Source organism: Ruditapes philippinarum, unplaced genomic scaffold, assembly GCF_026571515.1.
Source record: "Ruditapes philippinarum isolate M1 unplaced genomic scaffold, ASM2657151v2 ctg500_1_1_1_1, whole genome shotgun sequence".
Classification (NCBI taxonomy): Eukaryota; Metazoa; Mollusca; class Bivalvia; order Venerida; family Veneridae; genus Ruditapes; species Ruditapes philippinarum.
Window position 1 is genome coordinate 159,121 of NW_026867377.1, and position 21,609 is coordinate 180,729.

Consider the following 21,609-nt stretch of genomic DNA (forward strand, 5'->3'; position numbering starts at 1 on the left):
ATGGCAGCAGACAGGTGGTTAACATAGAACGACTCTTGTTAGTGCCACCCTCCGGGTTAGTCACGAAAGGTCAACCAATCGTCTCTGGTATTTAAGACGACTTGACATTGACCTGTCGTGTGTCTTCTGCACGCCTCGGGAGGGATTTGAAAAAATATGAGAGGCTTTGCTTCATTGCCCCTCATTTATGAGAGGTTTTGCTTCAATGCCCCCATATATATGAGAGGGTTTGATTCACTGTGACATGTATGCGAGAGGTATTGCATTGTTTCATTAATTCAATGTGCAAAAGTAGCCAAACATACTGCTAAATTGTTTAGCTAAAAGAATTAGCTTAATAATTCATTGTATTACTTTTTTTCATCCTTAAACAAAACCCGCCCCACACATTACCTCGTGTCATGCAAAATCAGTTTTCCCTTGTAGAACAAGCCATTTTTTATTGTGCTTATATTGATCCTTTTCAGACAAATTTTTAAGTTAAGGTTTTTTTTACTTTGTTTAGATGAACAATTAACTCTTAAAATTTGAAAATATTTCGTATGTACTTTATTCATCTTTCTTGATTTTTCTGCATATATGTTCAGATTTTTTTCTGTGTAAGTTTAAGAAAGTCATGTTGTTTTTATTTGGTTCACATATTTCTATGGTTTATGGTGTCTGATTTGTGCCATTCGTTTTTTCGCCCGGCGACCCCGCAAAGAGAAAAGTCAAGAATTCACAGACGCGCGGATCGAGATCTAAGAAATAAAACGGCGGGGTGCTCATTTTATTACTAACTCTGATTACCGATTACTGGGGGGGGGGGGGGGCGGGGGGCGAAGTTTAATAATTAAAATTTTATTAATGCCCGACCCGCCATTTTAACTTGTTAATTCTCAACTTTTCTTTTGGCGGGTTCGCAAATGGCACACATCAACCACCATAACTGTTAAATCATTGCTAAAGCAGCTATATACAAATATTTACTGGGCATCTCCTTCCGAGTATTTTATGTTGTGAACTTTGCAACACTTGCTCATCAACCTGTGCATGTTTGATTTTAATCTAGTGGTATAAAAATAAATATTTCAGGAGTGGCGGTAGCCATGAATGAAATATGATAATTTTCATACCACAAGATTAAAATAAATCCTGTATTTATAGTAAAAAAAAACTTTTATTATCTGTTTATTTTAATTTATTATACATTTTTCTCTTTTTTGACATTACAATTTGAAAACATTCCACTTAACTTTTGTGTCTGTGCTGCATTTAGAAGACAAAAGTCCGGCAAAACACCAGTGAAAATACGTAGAATATTTTTCACTGCAGTGAAAAATGAATTTTTACATTGAAAATATGAAAATTACGCATTTTATTTCATCAATATTTTTCAATATTTCATTATGATGTATATGATAAAACACTATTGACTTTTATATGATTATCCTAATTCCTACTATCATTCATGCTATAGAAATTAATGAATTAGGAGATTGAAAAAGTAACCGTTTTCTTTCAAATTTACAGCACGTGTCGCAGAGAACTTAAGATTGTTTTCCCTACATGATAATTAAAATTGAAACACAAAATTTGCATTAACTAATACCGTACTTACAGTACATTATATATATATTTCTCTTTTTGACATTATTATTTGAAATACTTGCCCTAAAATTTTGTATAGTGGCTGAATTTAGAAGCGAAAATACCGAAAATATGATTTACGGCAAATAACTTTTCTCTATTTATCCAAATAAAGTTCATCTATAAAGCTCACTGGTTAACATTGTTCACTATAAAAATACTGCTTAACTCACTTAAGTAATTTCTTTCAGATTTGTAATTTGTCATCAGTGGTTTTATTGTTTTGTAAGATATAGAATTTATTATGTTTACTAACATTATTAAAAAATACGAAATTTACGTCTAGACATAATTTTCTCTATATATCGGTCAGCAATTTTCACTGTAAGTTTAACTGGTCAACAGATTCTACTATAATTATGTTTAACTGGTCATCAGTTTTTCGCATGACGTACAGTACGTTAAATCTGCTGACAATATAGTATAAGAAGTTAATCGAGAAGTTAACACTGGCATAATTAATATCGAGCTAGCACTTTGAAATTCAAAGTAAACCAAACTGAAATTTAAAATTAAAAAAAAATATATATTGAGCTGGAGTTGAATTTCAAGCCAGCTCGATGATCGAAATTCAAAATTTTCAAAAGCCGAATTGCGACAGTGCGATAACGACAGTTCGATACCACGATGGCGACAACCCGACAGTATTATCGCACTATCGTATTGTCGCCATCGCACTGTCGTCATCGATTATAAAGTAAAACCACGATGACCCTAACGGTATACCGTACAAAACTACCCGTGCGCCGCCACCGCTGTATGTTAGATATGTGTTTTAGATAATATACCAAACCTACATGTTTCATTTTTTTGGATGGGGGGGGGGGGGGGGGGGTAAAAAGACAAGCAGGAAAAGTAGATAAACCAGTTCTCAATTATGACAAATTTAAGCGGATGCTAAGAGACAAGTTGTGTATCATAAGTGAATGGCAATTATTTTTTGTTGGTAGATATATAGCTTTGGCCAGATAGGTGGTGGAGGGGAACTTTATTTTCCCCTTTAGGGTTTTTATGAGATAAGCATTAGAAGAAAAAAAAACTGTCCATATATAAAAAAATATATATATCTTTAAAATGCATGTATAATATTATGATATACTACTTTCTCTTTAGTATGCACGGCTCATAATGTAAAATGAAAGTTGAATTAATGTACAATATATCCCAGCGAGGCGGAAGTGGTGAAATAATTGTCTACAATAAGACCGCATTGCGAAAATTGTAAAATAATTGTCTATAATAAGATCGCATAAATGGTGAAATAATTGCCTACAATAAGACCGCAAGTCGGAAATGGTGAAATAATTGCCTACAATAAGACCGCAAGTCGGAAATGGTAAAATAATTGCCTACATTAAGACCGCATGGCGGAAATGGTGAAATAATTGTCTACAATAAGACCGCATGGCGGAAATGGTGAAATAATTGCCTACAATAAGACCGCATGGCGGAAATGGTGAAATAATTGCCTACAATAAAACCGCATGGCGGAAATGGTGAAATAATTGTCTACAATAAGACCTCATTATGGAAATGGTGAAATAATTGCCTACAATAAGACCGCATGGCGGAAATGGTGAAATAATTGTCTATAATAAGACCACATGGCGAAAATGGTGAAATAAGACCGAATTCAAGCATATATTCACCTCATGTATGTTTAATACAATCATAGGTAAGCAGTTACATAAAGACAGCCGGGAATAATTTAACATCTTGATTGAACTTTGTACTTTAATTCTCAATGATTAACCTTAGAACTTAAAACAATCATCTTTCATTTGATTTATCTATAATTAATCCTTTTTATTCATTTTATTGTTGCCTTTTCTTTTTTTCTTTTTTTTTTCGACTTCGTTTTTTTTTCGGACAATGTTTTCCTAATATGTATGTACATGTATTATAATTGAAGTTTGAGTTCTCCATGGAAAGCAATTAAAACTTTGTGATTACTAACATAGTATGTCTTTTGGTAAAATCTAACTTTTATTCGAAGTTTTGCCAAAACCGTTTAAAGAGACATAATTTGTCATGTCGCGACAAATCTTTTAGACATTGGAAACAGCAGAGCATGCTATAGCTGTTGTGCAAACGAACGTGTAAATAGCTGCAAGCCAGAACAGCAGAAAGTCCATTGCATGTACAACATCCATCCACGAAATAGCTTCAACTTCCGGTTCGTCATCGATATCATCCAGAGACTTCTCTTTAACGATTTTGTCGGGTTTGATTTTGTTCTGGATCATTTGTCGTCTGCACTGAAGACAGTTGGCCAGTTTGACAATTGATGCGTAGAAGCGGTTGATGGGTTGCTCGGTTTCTTTACGAATAGATAGACGTATTTGTATTAGACAAACAGCGACCACCGCCGTGCTCAGCAACACCATCGTTGTCAAGTAAATGGCCATGAGGGACACGGTATCGGAGTTGTTAGGTAGTTGATCCGATATTATCGTGAGAAAAACTGCCAGTGCCAGGAACACGGTTATAGAGTATCCGGCTTTTTCGCCGGACTCAACTGGAAGAACAAACGTGAAAATATTTAAAATTGACAACAAGAGTACTGGCCCGATGATGTTGAAGAGAAAGAATAGTGGCTTTCGTTTCAGATGTAACGTAAACACGACAGCTGCTTCTTCTGTAACAACGTCCTGTGATGTGGAAGACACGAGTTCCCAAGCCGCATTTTTGACGTAATCGTCTAGAACCACGCCTTTATTACCTTTATGTATCTCGACTTCGACCTTTCGATAACTCCATGCAGTGAACTTCAGATCGCATTTTTGCGTGTCAAAGGGGAAGTACTTTATATTCACTGCACAGGTAGATTCAAATATCTGAAGAAAAATAAAACACAATTTAATTCAATGAAATTTCATGAAAAAATATAAAAGGTAATGGTGTTGGTATTTTTCACTCCAGATCATGGCAGTAAGTCACATTGAATTTACTAGAGCGCAGTTTATCCACCGCATCGTTCATGGGCATACTGTCGAACAAGTTAACAGTACTAGTTGCCTTCACTTTTGCAAGTAACGGATAACTTCAGTACCTGCCAGAGCAAAGGTACAGTGCAAATTACCGCAGAAAGGAATATCGTTATCATTCACCACGAAAGTGACCTGCACCGTCCGGAAATCGTACACGGAACGTCCGATTCACAGTCCAACGCTCTACCTATTGAGCTAAGAGGACTGCTCAATAAATATACATCAAATCTCACCCTGGCGCAGTCTGATCAGGATCCATGCTGTTCGCTTACAAACTCTATTACAAGTAGAGAAACTGATAGCGAACAGCGTGGATCCTGATCAGACTGCGCGGATGCGCAGGCTGGTCTGGATCCATGCTGGTCGCAAGCCCATTATGTTGGTTTTGTCGTGACGCGGCTCAAATGTTTGATATAATTTCAGAGCAGTAACACTTACCATTGAGGGGAACCACTGAACCAATCCATCGTTGTAAATCTGTACATTCAAGTACGAAGATCCCATGCCTTTAAATATAGCAAAGGTGTTACTGAGTGACAAATCCGGTTTCCATATGTCATCTTGAGGCTTTGAAATATAAAATTAATATGATTTAGGAAACGTGACATTATGCCCATCCATGGGTAGATATAGAGTGAACAATGAAAGTCAAAATAAGTTAACATTTTCTCATAATTCCTGTCAATTTTATAATTTACCCCACATGAACGATAAATAACTCAATAGGCCCTGTGAAATGTGTGTAATTATCCATCGCAATGTATCTGTAACTTTCAATTTATGAAAAGAGTAGGGCAGTCTTTTTATATTTTAAGGTAGATTTATTATTTACCCTTAACATTTTTAAATATCATGTGCTGGTCAATCACCATTATAACCACCAGTTTATTGAAATATATAGTCAATTAAAGTCAATTTGACAATGAAAAAAGGGCACAATATCACTTAAACGCAAATCATTTAATGACTTCCGGTTCCTTTAATTAACTTTTAAGCAAAATATGTTGTTTAGCATTTTCGGTAACTCGAATTTCAAGGGACTGGGCATTTTACTTCGAGAGAAACGGAATTCGAGTAACGTGGATCTGCCGCCATTACGTTTACATTCGTGAATGTATATACATGTGCCTGATTGAATGTTCAAAGTAGTAGGTTTGTTATTGTTGATTGGCCTTTTCGAAAACCTAGCTAAACACCGTTTTCCTGTACGTTTCGGATTTAGCTCTGGGGAATTATACCAAATGAAGTACATAACTTTCTAAAACGATATTTCTATTTTTATATGATAATTTTACCGTTTAAGGTGAAAAACTTGATGTGTTTGAAAATAATCTATGTTCTTTTAATATGTATTGCAAATTTTTCAAAGAAATGAATTGTTTTTAATAAAAATCAATAAAAGTAAAACAGACGAAGTGGCATCTTTCATGATAAATAAAGACATTTTCTGTGTAAACCTGTACATTTACTTTATATTTTGTATGGAATAATTCATTCAATGATATTTAATTATTTTCTTATAAAAAGTAACAGTTTTATTTCACTTTTATTCAAAAAAGGCTAAAAACATATAGCGTTCGTTGTTACTCGTATACACTCCATAAGGTGAATTCCCCAGAACTATGTACAGAAAGTACCGGAAAACGGCGTTTAGCTAGGTTTTCTGCAATATTTAACCGTTGAAATGACGGGTTTTCACTTGCATCTACAAATTATTAATGAACAGAAAGATATTATTTAAAATTTAATACATGTACATTCACAATTATTCGTAGCAATGACATAAATGCAAATCAAGTTGGTCAGTTTTCATCAGTAATAATATTAAGCACATATACAATAAGCACTCATGTCAATTCAGTACTATAGAAGCACAATAACACATTTATTTAAGAATGTGAAATAGTCATCGTACGAAAACGAAAGTTGCAAATATCGTGAACCGGATGTACATTAATTATACAAATGTCATTTACATTCATAACACACATCAATACCTAGTTAAAATATCAGACCTCACAACAGTGTTGAGAATGATTGCTGGCGTCATCCATTTATGCGTATCAAATTGAGGCTAATGCATCGCATTTTAAGCCTTAAATCATTTAAACCAGTCTACAAACATGTTATGCATATACGACTTAACTTAAACGAAAAATTAAAATCGAAGTGAACAAATCGGTACAAGGAAAAATCGGAAAATGTCATTTACGTTACTTAACACTACGAGCAATGTTCCGTTTTTATCCTTTAAACTGTATAAATCGATTATTGTTTTCTGAATAGCGTTTTACTATTTCATGTTCTGAAAAAATAGTAACAGTGAACATTATAGCTACAATATCACATTGCACAATTATATGACCGAGTGATTCGTGTACCGAAATATTGCTGCTCCTAAAACTTTTGAACCGTATGACTAAATTACGCAACGGAGATCTTCTGGTGCAAATGGCACACATTTTTGCGCAAGTTTGATTTTCTTGAAATATTGTGGTTGGAGGCATGCAGCTTTATACACTGTTTATTCCAATCAAATGATATAAATATTTTTTATGTAAATCTGGGACTTAAAAATGTTTGAGTAACATACTTTATGCCCGTTTTGGAAAATCTCTGTTGCAGAGGAAATGTTTCCATATACTTACCAACACACGAAAATCTAATACTAGTAATGGGATTTTACAAGAAACTTTTTTATGCTATTATAATAATATTATAATAGTATAAAAATGTTTCATGTAAAATTTCTTGACAAAAGGGAACAAGTTATGTTTTGTTATCAAACTAAATTCAAAATAAATGGTATATAATATATATAATTTATTTTGAATTTAGTTTGAAAGCAAAACATAACTTGTTCCCTTTCGTAGAAAAATATCCCCGATGTGCCAAGATAATGTCCATTTCTCCGGCATATAACTTTCAAAACATTATATTCATGAAGAGTAAAACAAACTTCCATTATGATACTATATTCAATATATAGAATAAATTCTATTTTGTTAAATAATTGTAAGTTATGAACATTCATTGTGCCTTTTATGCAGAAATATCTTCAAATGTTTTCGAATTAAACAAATCTTCTACAGCTGCAAAAAGACATCTCACATGTTTCTTTTTAAAGCTGCACGCATCCAGATGAGCCAAAATATTTCAAGAAATTCAATCTTTAGAAAAATGTACACAGATCTGAAGAAAAGTAAAAAGATTCAATATTTAATTAATAATTAACATGTTATGTGTGATTAATGACTGATTTTGCAGTATTAATCACTATAATTCTACTGCGTTACTAACGCAGTAAGAGGTATTTATGTATATTTTGACATCGTTTTGGTAATTTATGTGGATTGTAAGTGCCGTTTGCAATGTGTAATTTACTTCATTGTTCACTTAACAATACTTTACTTTTAAATAAATTTTCAAAATTTTCATGAAAATTAGCATGAATCTGGAGTTATCCTCCTTTAAAGAAGTAAACTTGTACAGTAGTTGATTTTACGACGTCGGCGGCGATTGCATGGGTGTCTCACGTGTCGTTTTTTTTATTTTCAGAATGATTTTGTGCTCGTATACCTACCACATATAGAGTCGAAACTGTTTATAGAAATGTTCACTGGCACACGAGGTTTTATATATTTATAGATGACAGTGTTATTGTCCTTCGTTAATAGACATCTGTTTTGTTGTTCCTTTTATATAACTTTTATGCAATGTACAGTAATTCATTAGCAACAACACGGATAAGTCAAAACCGTAAGGTTGATAAGTTTGAATCTAAACCCCTAAACCAATCACTTGATTTCTCTTTTTCTCTACCTAACTATAGATAGCAGCTGTGTGCTATTAATAGACTTGCGTTTCTGGAATTTACTTCTTGTTAAAATAAAAAAGTTAAAAAAAATAAACAAATTGCATTTTCCGTAACTTTAAAATTGGTTCTAATCAAACGAGTCATTGCTAAATGCCTTGGACGATTTTGTTTTTGTTTTGTTTATTTATTGTACATTGTTTATAAACATGCCACTTTAAACGTAAAATTAAATGTCCTGTAAATTAAAGTTCAAAGCCTGGTCATAAAAAAACCCTGGATCCGATCTTGTAGAGACTTTATCCTTACTTATCACGTTCGTATGTGTTTCAATTGTTTTTATTTATGCGACGTTTAAGTGCCTTTTCGTCACACATTGTTTGGCAATATTGACCTGAAACATTTGAATATTTAATGACCATTTGTCGGATTTCGAAGCACACCATACGCATTTTAAAGTATGGCATAATGGTATACATGGTAAGTTTATGTATAATATAAAGTTACCAACACGACACTTGCCTAACTAACCTCGGTAATAGGAGTTTCAAAGTGAAGGTTGTAGGTTCGAATCTTATCTGAAACTGTATTTTTTTATACTTGGCTTCTACTACGTATTTTTGTGCATTATACGACTGCACACATTAAAATATGAATCTTTACAAATAAACTTCTATATATCAAAGTTTTAAACAAAGGGATAATAAATTAAATACATGTTATATCCATAAATGCTGCATATGAATAAAAAATGATTAAAGAAATCTGAAAAACAAAATGTTTTGTGGAGGATTCGAGCTTGCAACTTTGCGATTGCTATGCTATCACTAACCACTAGGCCATCGGAGAACATTCCTATCATTATAATAAAATCAGTAATAAAGTACGGAAACTAACGAAAAATAATCCGAAAATTAATGAGTCTAAGGTCAATATCTGGTCCAATTTATGTGCATAAATAATATTGACCGCGCTCATGTGCGGTCTAAATAGCACGCCCCCTTGCTGTGATCTTCAGATATCATTTAAGTTGAGAGGATGTAAGTGGTTCCAGGTCGGGGCACACGAAAATAACCTACCACGAATAAAACGTCTACTCCGTTGTAATCGGAAGAATTCCAGGTCAAGTATTCATCTTCCCAATATGCCATTAAATACCCGGCAGTTTTCAGACTCTCTTCTTGCTCATTAAATTCGATCACAGCTGCAAACATAAACGATGTCTATAGTTAATCAAAGTGCTGCAGCACTGAATGCGACGGACATGCAACCGGAGAGACATTTAGGTTTTTTTTAGAAAAAAAAAAAAAACACAAAATATATAACAGAGAAAATTTGTTCCATACAAGTTCGAGATTTGTAGAGCAGTATATTTTGTGTCCCAATCTGATATAATCCAGATTTTCTACTTTCAAGCATTTAAATACAAAATGAAATTTATGCCTAAAAACTCTGGTCAAACTTGTAAATCAGTGTCATTATCGATTTATTCCAATGAATGATATGTAAATAGAAAAAAAAACTGTCAACGAAATATTTCTAAAATAAAACCATGCAAATAAACTTCAAGCATAATACATTATACATGTGAGAATGTTATTTAGAATTGCTTTGTGTTTTAACATAGTGGGCATATAGACAATAAAATATAAGTTATTTGTATTTTTATTTCTCTTGGATATGTACGTCTCATTAAAAATATTTTTGGTTAAAATCATCAGCAATTAATAGTGTATTTTTTAGTTTTTTTTATTTACAAGGGCCAGAGCACATCGTTTTTATTTTAATTTAAATGTCACTTAAGCACTACAGTGTTTAGTTGTCCTTTTCATTTTCACACTTTAATTCATTTAACTTGTTTGCTTCTTACAATTGTATAGAATTTCTAAAAGTATTGCATGTGAACAAAGTAAGTATCCGCTGGTTTATAACATGTATAATGTGTACTCCCTACTGTCCGAAAATCAGCACAGGTAAAGCAGAATCTATTTTTAGAATAGCGAAGGTTAACTCATATCGTGACCTAGAAAAATATGTAAACAAACCACAAGAATCGGAAGTAGAACTGATATTACAAGTTCCTTCAATAAAGATTACCATGAAAGACTACATGGTGGTAAAGTGTTGAAAAACTCTCTTGTTACATGCATTTTCAAAAATAGATATTTATACTAACCATTGTACCGTATCTAATTTATTAATAACTGCTGAATATTCAGCTAAACCCGCGGTATGAGTCACGAAAATAGTTCTTTTTTATTAATGCGCGAGTTATTCTAGAGTCACGAAAAACTTTTGATTTGTTAATAATAATGTTTTGTATAATGTAGAAATATTTATTTCCTACTAATAATTTCTTAGAACTCAGAGCTTACACCTTTATTATAGTATAATTTGTTGTCCTACATTTTCGACAGCGGTAAATCGTTTCGGCAGTAATTTGCATATTGCGCAATAATACTACGGGACTACAACGTTTTTATCAATCATATACGTTCATATTTTAACTTGGATAACTTAATTTGAAATTGAAAAGGCTAAATATGGAAGATTTTAAGATATCCCGACATAGTATGGGAGTTTTAAAGGATCAAATTCATGTACTATTCCTTGGGCTGTTAATCGGTTGAAGACACTTTGCGCGATTGTAGCAGACGAAATCCCATGTGTAGATGACTTAGCTCTGAACGCGCATGAGGGCGCGTCCGTCGCAAAAAGCCGTTAGTGTTGTTACAAAGAGCATGGTTGTATATCTGAAAATGGACTGAAACTAATTTGTTAAAGTGCTTCCGCATTTGATTTTCTCTAAGTGTGTCCAAAGTGAAAGCAATACGTGTATAGTGTTCCAATGCACTAAAACATACTTTAAACTTGATTTTGCCATTCATGAAATGTGCATAAAGCCTTGCAAAAGATATAACTTGATCTTCAGAAATTTAGCACATTCAAGGTAAGTTTTCTTGTTGTGATATTTTTTAGTTTTATCTAAACTAGTCCTTCAAACATAGACTTGAAAATGTAATTTCAAACTGAAATCTACCTAGAATAATCATTAAATTTTAGATTTGTGTTATCACTGCAGCAAAACAACTGGCTATGTTATTTATAAATTTACCTGAAAGTTTCGTAAATAACACTGACATTGACTACGTTTACGTACATACCCCCATAAGCCAGTGCTTCATATATTTAATTTTCAACTTGAAAATAATTATAGCAGACGGAACAAGAATATTGTTAATAAAATTGATTTGGAAGGGAATGTTGGTATATCGCAAACTGCAGGGTTTCCATCCCACGCGACCTGTGGCATCAAAAATGATATGGAAATGAATGGCGGCACACATTAACACACCTGTACCAATTTATATTTAATTGTCTAAGCTAGATCTCTAATTTCAAAACCAATCTGAAAACAAATTGAAGCACTGCAAAGCGTACAATTTTGTCTTTCCGCTATACCATTGTTACCATCTCGGAACGAATTGTTTTTGTTCAAACATTCGAAGTGCGGTTTTGAAGCGATACAGAATTTCAGGCGGATTTGGTTTACTTTGCGCGTTGCGTTGTCGATAGCGACAACACAACCTATTTCGTTATCGCCTTTCGTCTTGTCGCTAGCGAAACGCACCAAACGGCGTGTTGTCGAACTGTCATCTTGTCGTCCTGTCGCTAGCGAAGCACGCCAAACGGCGCGTTGTCGTGCGGGACATTGTTGCGATTGCGCCATGTCGCTTGGCTTACATATATATATACATACAAAAAGCCAATCCTTCGATTTGTGCCGAGCGACAAAGTGACATCGCGACAACACACCGCATGACAACGCGCCGTTTGGCGGGCATTGTTAGCGACAGGAAGACAAGACAAAAGTCCGAAAACGCACCGTTTGGCGCTTTGTCGTGCTGTCGCTAGCGACAACACGACGCACAAAAGTGTTCCAAATCAGCCACCATAGAAAATGGTAATTTGGTGTAAAGAATTGTTGAATTATATAATTTTATTGCTTGGCAATTTGTATAATTTCAGAAGTACATTAAGACTTGCATCTAACTTGTTTAACTGAAATTACGTTCCCAACCCTCTTCTCCGACCATGAATATTGTTTATGATTTGAAGAGGAGCTCGAAGTTTTATGATTTGGTGTGAAGCATTTTTAAGAAATCATATTATTTTGGACTAAATGCAACATAACTCCACCTTACGTTTAGGTTGTTTGCTGATGAATCGAGTGGTATTTCATCTAATGTGAAATCTAACACTTTTGAGGCAGAATGCCTCCGAGTTTAAACTGATGCCTGTGCTAGCGAACTGTCTTCTTCTTCACATTTGTAAGAAGACTCTTTTGAAGAAAATACGAGTAACTGTATGTGAGTTATACGACGATTAAGTGTTAAGAACAGAGAATTTCATAAACACATTTAATAATAGATAAATGTAATTGAAAAAGAAATGTATGTTCATGTTGAAAATATAAAACAACTGAAAATATTTGAAGGGCCTTTAGGCAGCTTAAGGTGTAGGCAAATTGCATTTGCACGGAATTTCATGCACTTACTCTACCAATACTGTTAAAATGGTTGCCTTCAATAGAGAGTCATAGACATAAGTTACTAAATGTTGAAACACACACTAAATATTTATTGCGTCAATATTATATGTACATGTATAATGTTTTGGGCCTGAAATGGTAAATTTCCTTACATGGATGCTTTACTTAATATTCATCGGTTAATGACCGTTGATTTGTTTTGCTTTGCTTTCTTTCTGACAGAATGTCAGACGCTATAAAAAGGTTTGAGCATATTCAAACGAACGAACAACTGTTAGTTTCTTAAAAGTTTAATGATAAAATCACCATTCCTGGAAATGGTCATCCAATTTATTCGATTTAGTTGCGCTCTCAAGTTCGCTTCAACTTTCTGTCCGTTTCTATGGTGTCCCGTTTGAGGCAGTTAAAATATTGACAGTTAAGATTTAAGATTGACCTATGTCCTATCTCTTGTTTTAGCTAGACTTCTAGTATTCGAAAAATAGGGAGACCTATTGTAATCATCCAGGCGTCGGTTTCGGCGTCGGTGTCACAATTTGATTAATTATTTGCGTGCAGGTTGGTATCTCCAAAACTACTGAAGGTTATGGATTAAAACTTATTTAAGAGCATAATAGGAGGTCACTATCTAAAAACCAAAAGTCTTATGCTGATTTTGACAAAACTATGGTATTTTTGAAATTAGAAAATTCTACATTATCCTGGCTCTTGTTTTAAGAAAAGCCGAGCGCTCTTGGTATTGTAAGTTGTTAAGTAGCGAGATATAACATTCTTTTTCGAAGAACATTGACTATAGTCACTGATACTGTAAATAAGCTACAGTTTTGAAGGAAACATTATTTTGCATTTACTTATCAAATATCTGTTCCAATTATCGGATATTGTATTTTTTATTTATAATATATAAGTATATAAGGTTGCCGGTTGAAGTTGCAGTAACAAAAACTTAAATAACGTTTTCCTTACCATGATATATATGCAGACCATCCTTCTTCTCCGTATGCGCTATATTATACGAACAAAAATACAACGAACAATTAATATTTGAAACTTTCTTGTTGTTACCCTAATCTTGTTTTTTTATTTCCCTCCGCCATTATTCCGTATCGTGCCATTTCACCTCGCTTAAAAAGGGAAAGAACCACAATACGCTCGACGCCATATTCTGCAGGATTTTGAGTCGGGGCCGATTTTTGCACAGGGGCCGATTTGGTTTGGGCCGAAACGTCCTGTTTTCTTCTGCATCGCTCCGAATGTTTCAACAAAATACGTCTTTATGGGTATCCGGGTAAAACAAAATTGTACTCTTTGCACTGCTTCAATTAGTTTTTGAATTGATTTTGAAATAATAGAACTAGCTTGGAAAATATGAATTGATATCGGTTAGTTAATGTGATTCAACATCATATTGTTTCTGATTTCAGAGGTCACGTGGGATGGTCACCCCGAAACTGGCCAGTTTAAAAGAAAATAAAACGTATTAGAAAGAAGCCCTTAATCGAACTTTGGCAAACATATTTGACGATGTCAGACGTCAATTATTTGATGTTTAGTAATACTTACAATTCAGGACGAAATCTAAATAAATAGGAACATATTGCATTTGATCTTGTAGAGGCCGGACGTTTTTATTGTATCCATCGGTGACGAACAATTTAGTGAGAAGGTTTTTGACGTCAGTCGCGGACTGTGACGTCACGAAGTCTAGTAGTGATAAAAGTATACATATCTTGACTGACCGCATGCCTCCGATGCAATTATCCCTGAAAAATTAAGCGACATAAAATCGATGTGTCAAAGTTATATGCATGTATGGTAAAGCAATATCCGCCACCTTGTCTTATGTGTTATTAAACATTCTAACATGCTATTTCTTTCTCTTATAAACACCAATGTATATAAACGAATTATTGATTATATTTATTTTCCAATGCACACAGATAATACAAATTAAACAAAATAATGATGACTCATTATGAAAGAACGGTTGCATACGATATCTTGTGTTGGAAAATAAAAGTATTCCCAAAAAATATTATACCATCAGATGTTGAATTTATTGAGGAAAATAATCAAATTCAATTTCATATTTTAAGACCGTGCGTGTGATTATCACGACATGTGATTATAACTTCGATGTTTTCTCGTACTATATGGTCTCACCCTGGTACGGAATTAGACCCAACCCGTTGTAGTAGAAAGTATTTTTGAAGTGGCAAAAAAATGTACTACCCACAAACGGTCAGGAGTTTTTAAAGTGGTGAATTTAAACAGTGTTACACAACAGAATGAAGATTTCTGGAAAACGTAGATGGCTAACACATTATATTCTGGGCCTAATTTGACTTAGATAGTGTTGATGTTTAAAGTTGAAGACAGTATATAATTCATTAAGAACAGTGGAATCGGGAATTAAGTCTCAACTGTGACTGATTTACTGTAGAACAAAGAGTACGAAAATTCACTAGGCCGACACCTATTATGTAAATGAGAAAAATGGGAACTAGTTGACGGATATTGATGAAACTTCGCATAATTGTTGTGTTCATTCATAGAAATCAGGATATTAAATGATAACTGACAGGTTTGAAAATTAAAAATTTCATTTCAAAATTTAAATTTTGACATTTTAAATTTGGACAGATGTTGTTATTGTTATCTTCCCTTCAAATGTAGATGTCTGCAACTGTGTCAATGAGCATTGAGAAGGGTACAGAGCTTTTGCATGAAAGATTTACCACATTTTATTGAATTAAAACTGTGATAATAAATTTAAAATAAAAACAAATGAAATTTAAATTTTGTATAAATCAATTTATAAATTTATTATTTTTATTTCTGTACCCTGTGTCTAGCAAAATATACCTACAGTTTCTAGCTTATTTGCATTTTTATAAGGTTCATATAGAAAATGATTTATTTTTTAGAGAGGTGCATCTTAAATTATGGATAAACCATGCATTGCAAGGAATTGGGGAGTGTGTGGTATCAGACTCGTTACATTGGTAAAAATGTGATTGGCAAGCTAATTCCAGAGATCTTAGGGGCCCAAGAAGCACCGGCCATGGGATTCGAACAAAGAACTGTAGTAGCCTATTGATCGTATGGACCACCACATTTTAGGCACTGATGTCTCAGCAAAGGATTAATGCTGCAACAACCAATATGTAAATAATTACAATTGTCTTGTATTTCAATGAAGCAGAACTGACAGTTGAACAGGGCAAATGTGATTTACATGTTGGAAATATAGACATTTTCAGTGTAGTGAAACTTGATGTTTTGCTGTGTTGCAGAATGTATTTGCTAATATATACACATAAATGATTTTCTAGTCATTTATCAGTGAAGTTTATGGATAATTGGCTCATTTAGAATAACACAGTTAATGTGATTGTTATTGTTGTTGTTGTAGCTGCTATGTACATTGCATCAGTTAAATTAGGTTAGGTTCATTATGACCAAACTGCTATTTTCAGGCATGAATTTTTAAGCACACAATATTTGGCCCTCCTACAGATGTGAATCAGCAAATCAAGCCATTAATTTAGACATTATTTTCTTTCTTTTTAGATATCAGAATAAATCACCATAAATGCCTCTTATAAAACCTTTAACTAGTGTTACATATTTTTGAGATCTTGCAGTTACCAAAGCCTGGGTTTGAGTATAGGCCCTTACCTAATCCTGGTTCAGATCTATGGAAGAACTCCTACAGCTCAGTTTGGCAACACATTGAGAAGGTAATAAATCATGTCTAGTTTGAAACTTCAGCTATTGGCGCGAACGGCTCCCATTGAATGCTCGGGCAATATTTGGTTGTTATTTTGATGTATATTAGGAGAAAATTTCTCTAATTCTGACTATTTTAAGACTTCTCAATAATTTAAAGTGGGAGACGGTATGTGCCATCTTTTTTAAGCCTTATTTGTGTGAGAGTTGGCTAATCTTACTTTCTCAGAGGACATAGCCTATTGTGCAATGGTAACGTCTTTACAAACCTTAAGATTACCTCTGTTTGTCTTTATATTGATATCTTAAGCCAACAATGTAGAGTATATTTGTTAATACTTTACTTTATTTACCATGGTATATAGGTAAAAGTCATTATCAGTAAGTTTTATAACAATATTGAAAGAAAAAGTTTAATTTAATTTTGATTACTTGTATTTTATCCCAAATTTTCATGTTCTCTTTAAAAGAAATGGAGTTTCTTTTACAATTTTAAAGCAATAAGGTCTTATCTCTCATAAAATATCTACATAACATTAGCCGGTAACATAAAACTTTATTTGAGAAAATCCATTGGCAGAATCGGAAGATATGACAGAACTTGTAATATAAATTTTTGCGTAGAAGTGGCCGAGCCTGATTTTTCGCATCGATGTTCAAATTTAAGAAATGGCTCTAAATTAATGTAATTTGCTGGTGGCATGTCAAACCTATTTACTGTCAAACCTGTTGTACTTGTATAACACTAAATTACTAGGAAATGAGTATAAATTTTGGCTTAAATTAAATTTTTGATTCATTTAGGTCTCACCCCAGTACAAAATTAGACCCAACTCGTTGTAGTCTAGAAAGTAGTTCTTTTAATTTTTGAGGTGGCCCAGTTTAAGTTCTCTCTAGTTTGATTGGTCATAATTAATGAGTATTTATTGCATGTGTACAGTTTTTATGTGTTATAGGGTGACATTAAAAGTTCTTTCTTTTGTGTATTCTCCGGGAACTCATTTGTTGGCGGAAGGCTTTCTTTACAAGCAGTCAGGAGTTTTCAAAGTGGTGAAAAAAAAAACACAAAAAAAACACAAAAAAACAACAACAAAAAACAAACAAAAAATAAAAACAAAACAAAAACACACACACAACAAAATGAAGATTTCTGAAAAAAGTAGATGGCTAACATATTATATTTTAGACCTCATTTGACTTAGATAGTGTTGATGTTTAAAGTTGAAGACAGTATATAATTCATCCAGAACAGTGGAATCGGGAATTAAGCCTCAAATGTGACTGATTTACCATATAATAAATAATACGAAAATTCACTAGGCCGACACCATATGATATTTATTTATATATTTTATTAGTCAGACAACTAACGTTTTTTTTCAATTAACCTGCTTCATAAACGCTTTCAGCATATTCGACATTATATAAAAAAACATTTTAAAAGATCCATTATCTTCATGGATCATGCATGAACTGATTAACAGTGACTACCTACCTAAACCTAAAAGGTAAAAATACATTATCATGTTGAAAGCATGTACAACGGCATTAATAAAAGACGAAGTTGTAGAATATTTAAAAATTGGTTTGGCACAAGAACGTATCATTTCAGTTTTAGTGAACAGAAATATTAATCATTCAGTTTTAGATATTTATTCTTACAAATGCATTACCTAGTATAGATTTTGCTTTATTAAATAATTTGTCGCTAGTCATCGTACATATAGCAATCAAGAATGACATGCCTTTCATCTTCAATACTGTCACAGAACGGGCATTTTTCTTCCACTAAATCTAACGCCCAGTTTCTATGTATAATGGCACCGATGCCGCTCAAGCGGGAATATAAAAATTGGTTCCCGGCTTCATATAATGGTAACGCCAACATTATTATGAAGACGATATAATTATACATGTAATGTTTGATTTACATTGAAAATGATGATTTCATGTCTGTCTATGAGTAAAAGTAACAGTAATAACAAAAGTTTGAAAGAACACGAGTTCTATTGAAAATTTCAATAAAATAAGTTGCACATTCACAAGTCATAAAATCATTACGAACAAATTCATGTAAAAATAAAAGATGTTGTTCAAATTAAAATGTTAACATTAATTAATAATATTCTTAATTCATATTAGAAAAAGTGACATACTAATAAGCATGCTTGCGTACAAACTTTTTTAAATAAATAAGAATTAGCATGTTAGAATATCAAATAACACAAAAACGAAGTGGCGGATATTTCCATAATTATTATATAAGAACATGATTTTTTTTTAAATTTTTTTTTTAAATTCATCATAAAAACTCAGTCACGGATGAATAGAAGCTAAATAAGACTAATACACCAGAGCGCTAAAAATGGTTTTGTGAATATTTAGTTGTTTATTTTTTGTATTATAATAATAATTGTCAAGATTCAGATTGACTTAGAGCTGTAAGGGTTTTTTTGTAAACAAATCATATAAAATGTATCCAGTATTGATTCAATTTCATTATGTCATCATTATATCATCGAATATTTGTCTGTGTACATGTAGTTTAAAAAACTACATCAGAAATGTAATAGAAAACAAAATGATTGAGTAAAACATTACTTATCTTGCAGTTGATTGTCCCCCTTGCTATTAAACACGACTTTAGAAGTAAACTAGAATATTTGTACTTCCAGTGACGAAATAGTTTAATTTAGAGTCGCACTGTACACATATTCAAAAAACTTCAACAATATTGACAATTATCTTATTACGAACAGTAGAGAGATATACGAAAGACCGTTAGGGTCATTTCAACTTCATGAATTCTCAATTTCATCTTCATGAATTCACAATTTCAACTTCGTGAATTCCCGTTTTCAGCATACGGAATTCACGAATTCACGATTTCAGCTTCATGAATTCCCGATTTCAACTTCACGAAATCACGATTTCAAGTTCATTAATTCACGATTTCAACCTTACGAATTAAACTTCGTGAATTCACGATTTCAACCTTACGAATTCAACTTCGTGAATTCACAATTTCAACTTCACGAATTTACGATTTCAACTTAATGAATTCACGATTTCAGCATCATTAATTAACGATTCTAACTTCATGAAGTCACGATTTCAACTTTACGAATTCAAGATTTCGACTTCATGGAATCGTGAATTCGTGAAGTTGAAATCGGGAATTCATTTAGTTGAATTCCTCAAGTTGAAATCGTGAATTAATAAAGTTGAAATCGTGTATTATTGATATGAAATTGTGAGTTCGTGAAGTTGAAATCGTGAATGCGTGAAGTTGAAATCAGGAATTCATGAAGATGAAATCGGGAATTCATGAAGTTGAAATGTCCCCACAGGTCTTTCGTAGAGATAATAAAAAAATGTTTTTTCATGTACTTAGGTTTAAGTCACACGTGGGTCGTTTTCATGCAATTTTAAGCATAAAGACAAAATATATTAAACAAACATAGAGAAATTCAAACTTCTTTCGATGTCATAGGCTTTTCATAAACTTTAAAGCCTTAACAAAAATATAAAAACATTTATAAATAGGTAAGTCTTTATTGTTCAGCCGGCAAAGACAATAACACGGCAATGTTTTCAATTTAATAAAAGGGATAGTTACAGTAAGTCATAACTGACAGACATATAAAAATAATGACGATGATGATGAAGATGATGACGATGATGTTGATGATGATGAAGATGATGATAATAATAATAATAATAGTAAAATAATAATAATAATAATAATAATAATAATTATAATAATAATAATAATAATAATAATAATAATAATAATAATAATAATAATAATAATTATAATAATAATAATAATAATAATAACAATCATAATAATAATAATAATAATAATGATAATAATAATAATAATAATATTTTCATTTTTAAAAGGTAACACATGAAGATATACTATCGTAAAAATACAAATAACATATGTCTTTCCTTTTACCTAATTGGTGTTATTTTATTTGGAACATACAATAACATTCTATTGTGGCAGAATAAAGTACCTCTGTTATCAACTTAAGTTTAATCTGATTAAAGTTAGACCCATATTTTAAATTCTTTTTTTTTATAACAAGACATTTTGTCATAGTATTGAGTGGTCAATGTTTTATAAGACCTTAAGATAATGTAAATTTTATTTACAGATTAACAAGGGCATTTAAACTTTAAACTGCTGATATATAGATAATATCACGGATTTATATGTAATATAAATCCAACAAAATGGTATGTCTCATTAAGATAAAAATGGACAATGTATATTAATATTTGTGAATGTCGTGTATATTTTGATAAGAATTCATTAAGAAATAAATATTTGTGAAATAGTGTTAAGAAACAGCAGCTACTCTACGGTGTTCCGTTAGGGCCAGGACGTTTTCTCTGAGAACGAAATGCGCGAAACATGACAATACGATGGTGACAGTATAACAGTACGATGGTGACGATGACCGAAGCACGACAGTACGATGCTGACAGCCTGTGGTACCCTCACCATCGTACTGTCACCATCATACTGTAGTATTATAACCATCGTTCTGACGTACTGTCACCATCGTACTGTCACCATCGTACTGTCGCACTGTCACCATCGTACTTTAGTATTGTCACCATCGTACTGCAAGATCGTGACGGTACAACAATAAGATAATGACAGTACGACATAACGAGATGGTGGCAATATGACAGCACGATGGTAACGGTACGACAATACGATAGTGACAGTCAATGGTGACAGTACGATGGTGACAGTACGGCAGAGCGAAGTTTAGTGTTTTTGTTCTCAAAACACGCTGGTCCTAATGAAACACCGTAGAACACCGTACTAACCAGTTCAATAAATATTATGATAATTAGTTAAAGCTAAATAG

At 32.8% G+C, this 21,609-nt stretch overlaps 1 protein-coding gene across 1 annotated transcript; it reads right to left on the reverse strand.

Annotated features, from left to right (window-relative positions):
* Window positions 1-3,239: 3,239 nt before the first annotated feature.
* Window positions 3,240-19,385, reverse strand: LOC132735879 (acetylcholine receptor subunit delta-like). Its single transcript, XM_060722896.1, has 5 exons — window positions 19,319-19,385; window positions 14,549-14,748; window positions 9,513-9,637; window positions 5,058-5,186; window positions 3,240-4,466 (listed from the first exon to the last, which is right to left on the reverse strand). The coding sequence occupies exons 2-5, from the start codon at window positions 14,727-14,729 to the stop codon at window positions 3,678-3,680; spliced, it is 1,224 nt and encodes a 407-aa protein (XP_060578879.1). The 5' UTR covers window positions 14,730-14,748; window positions 19,319-19,385; the 3' UTR covers window positions 3,240-3,677.
* Between the last annotated feature and the right edge of the window lie 2,224 nt (window positions 19,386-21,609).

What these genes read in the sequence shown, in the direction of transcription:
- LOC132735879 (XM_060722896.1), bottom strand. Translation starts at nt 14,729, where the DNA reads ATGCGGTCAGTCAAGATATGTATACTTTTATCACTACTAGACTTCGTG. An exon ending in TTTAGATTTCGTCCTGAATT is followed by an intron (nt 9,638 to 14,548) that starts GTAAGTATTACT and finishes TTATGTTTGCAG; the next exon opens with CTGTGATCGAATTTAATGAG. An exon ending in GAGTAGACGTTTTATTCGTG is followed by an intron (nt 5,187 to 9,512) that starts GTAGGTTATTTT and finishes TATATTTCAAAG; the next exon opens with CCTCAAGATGACATATGGAA.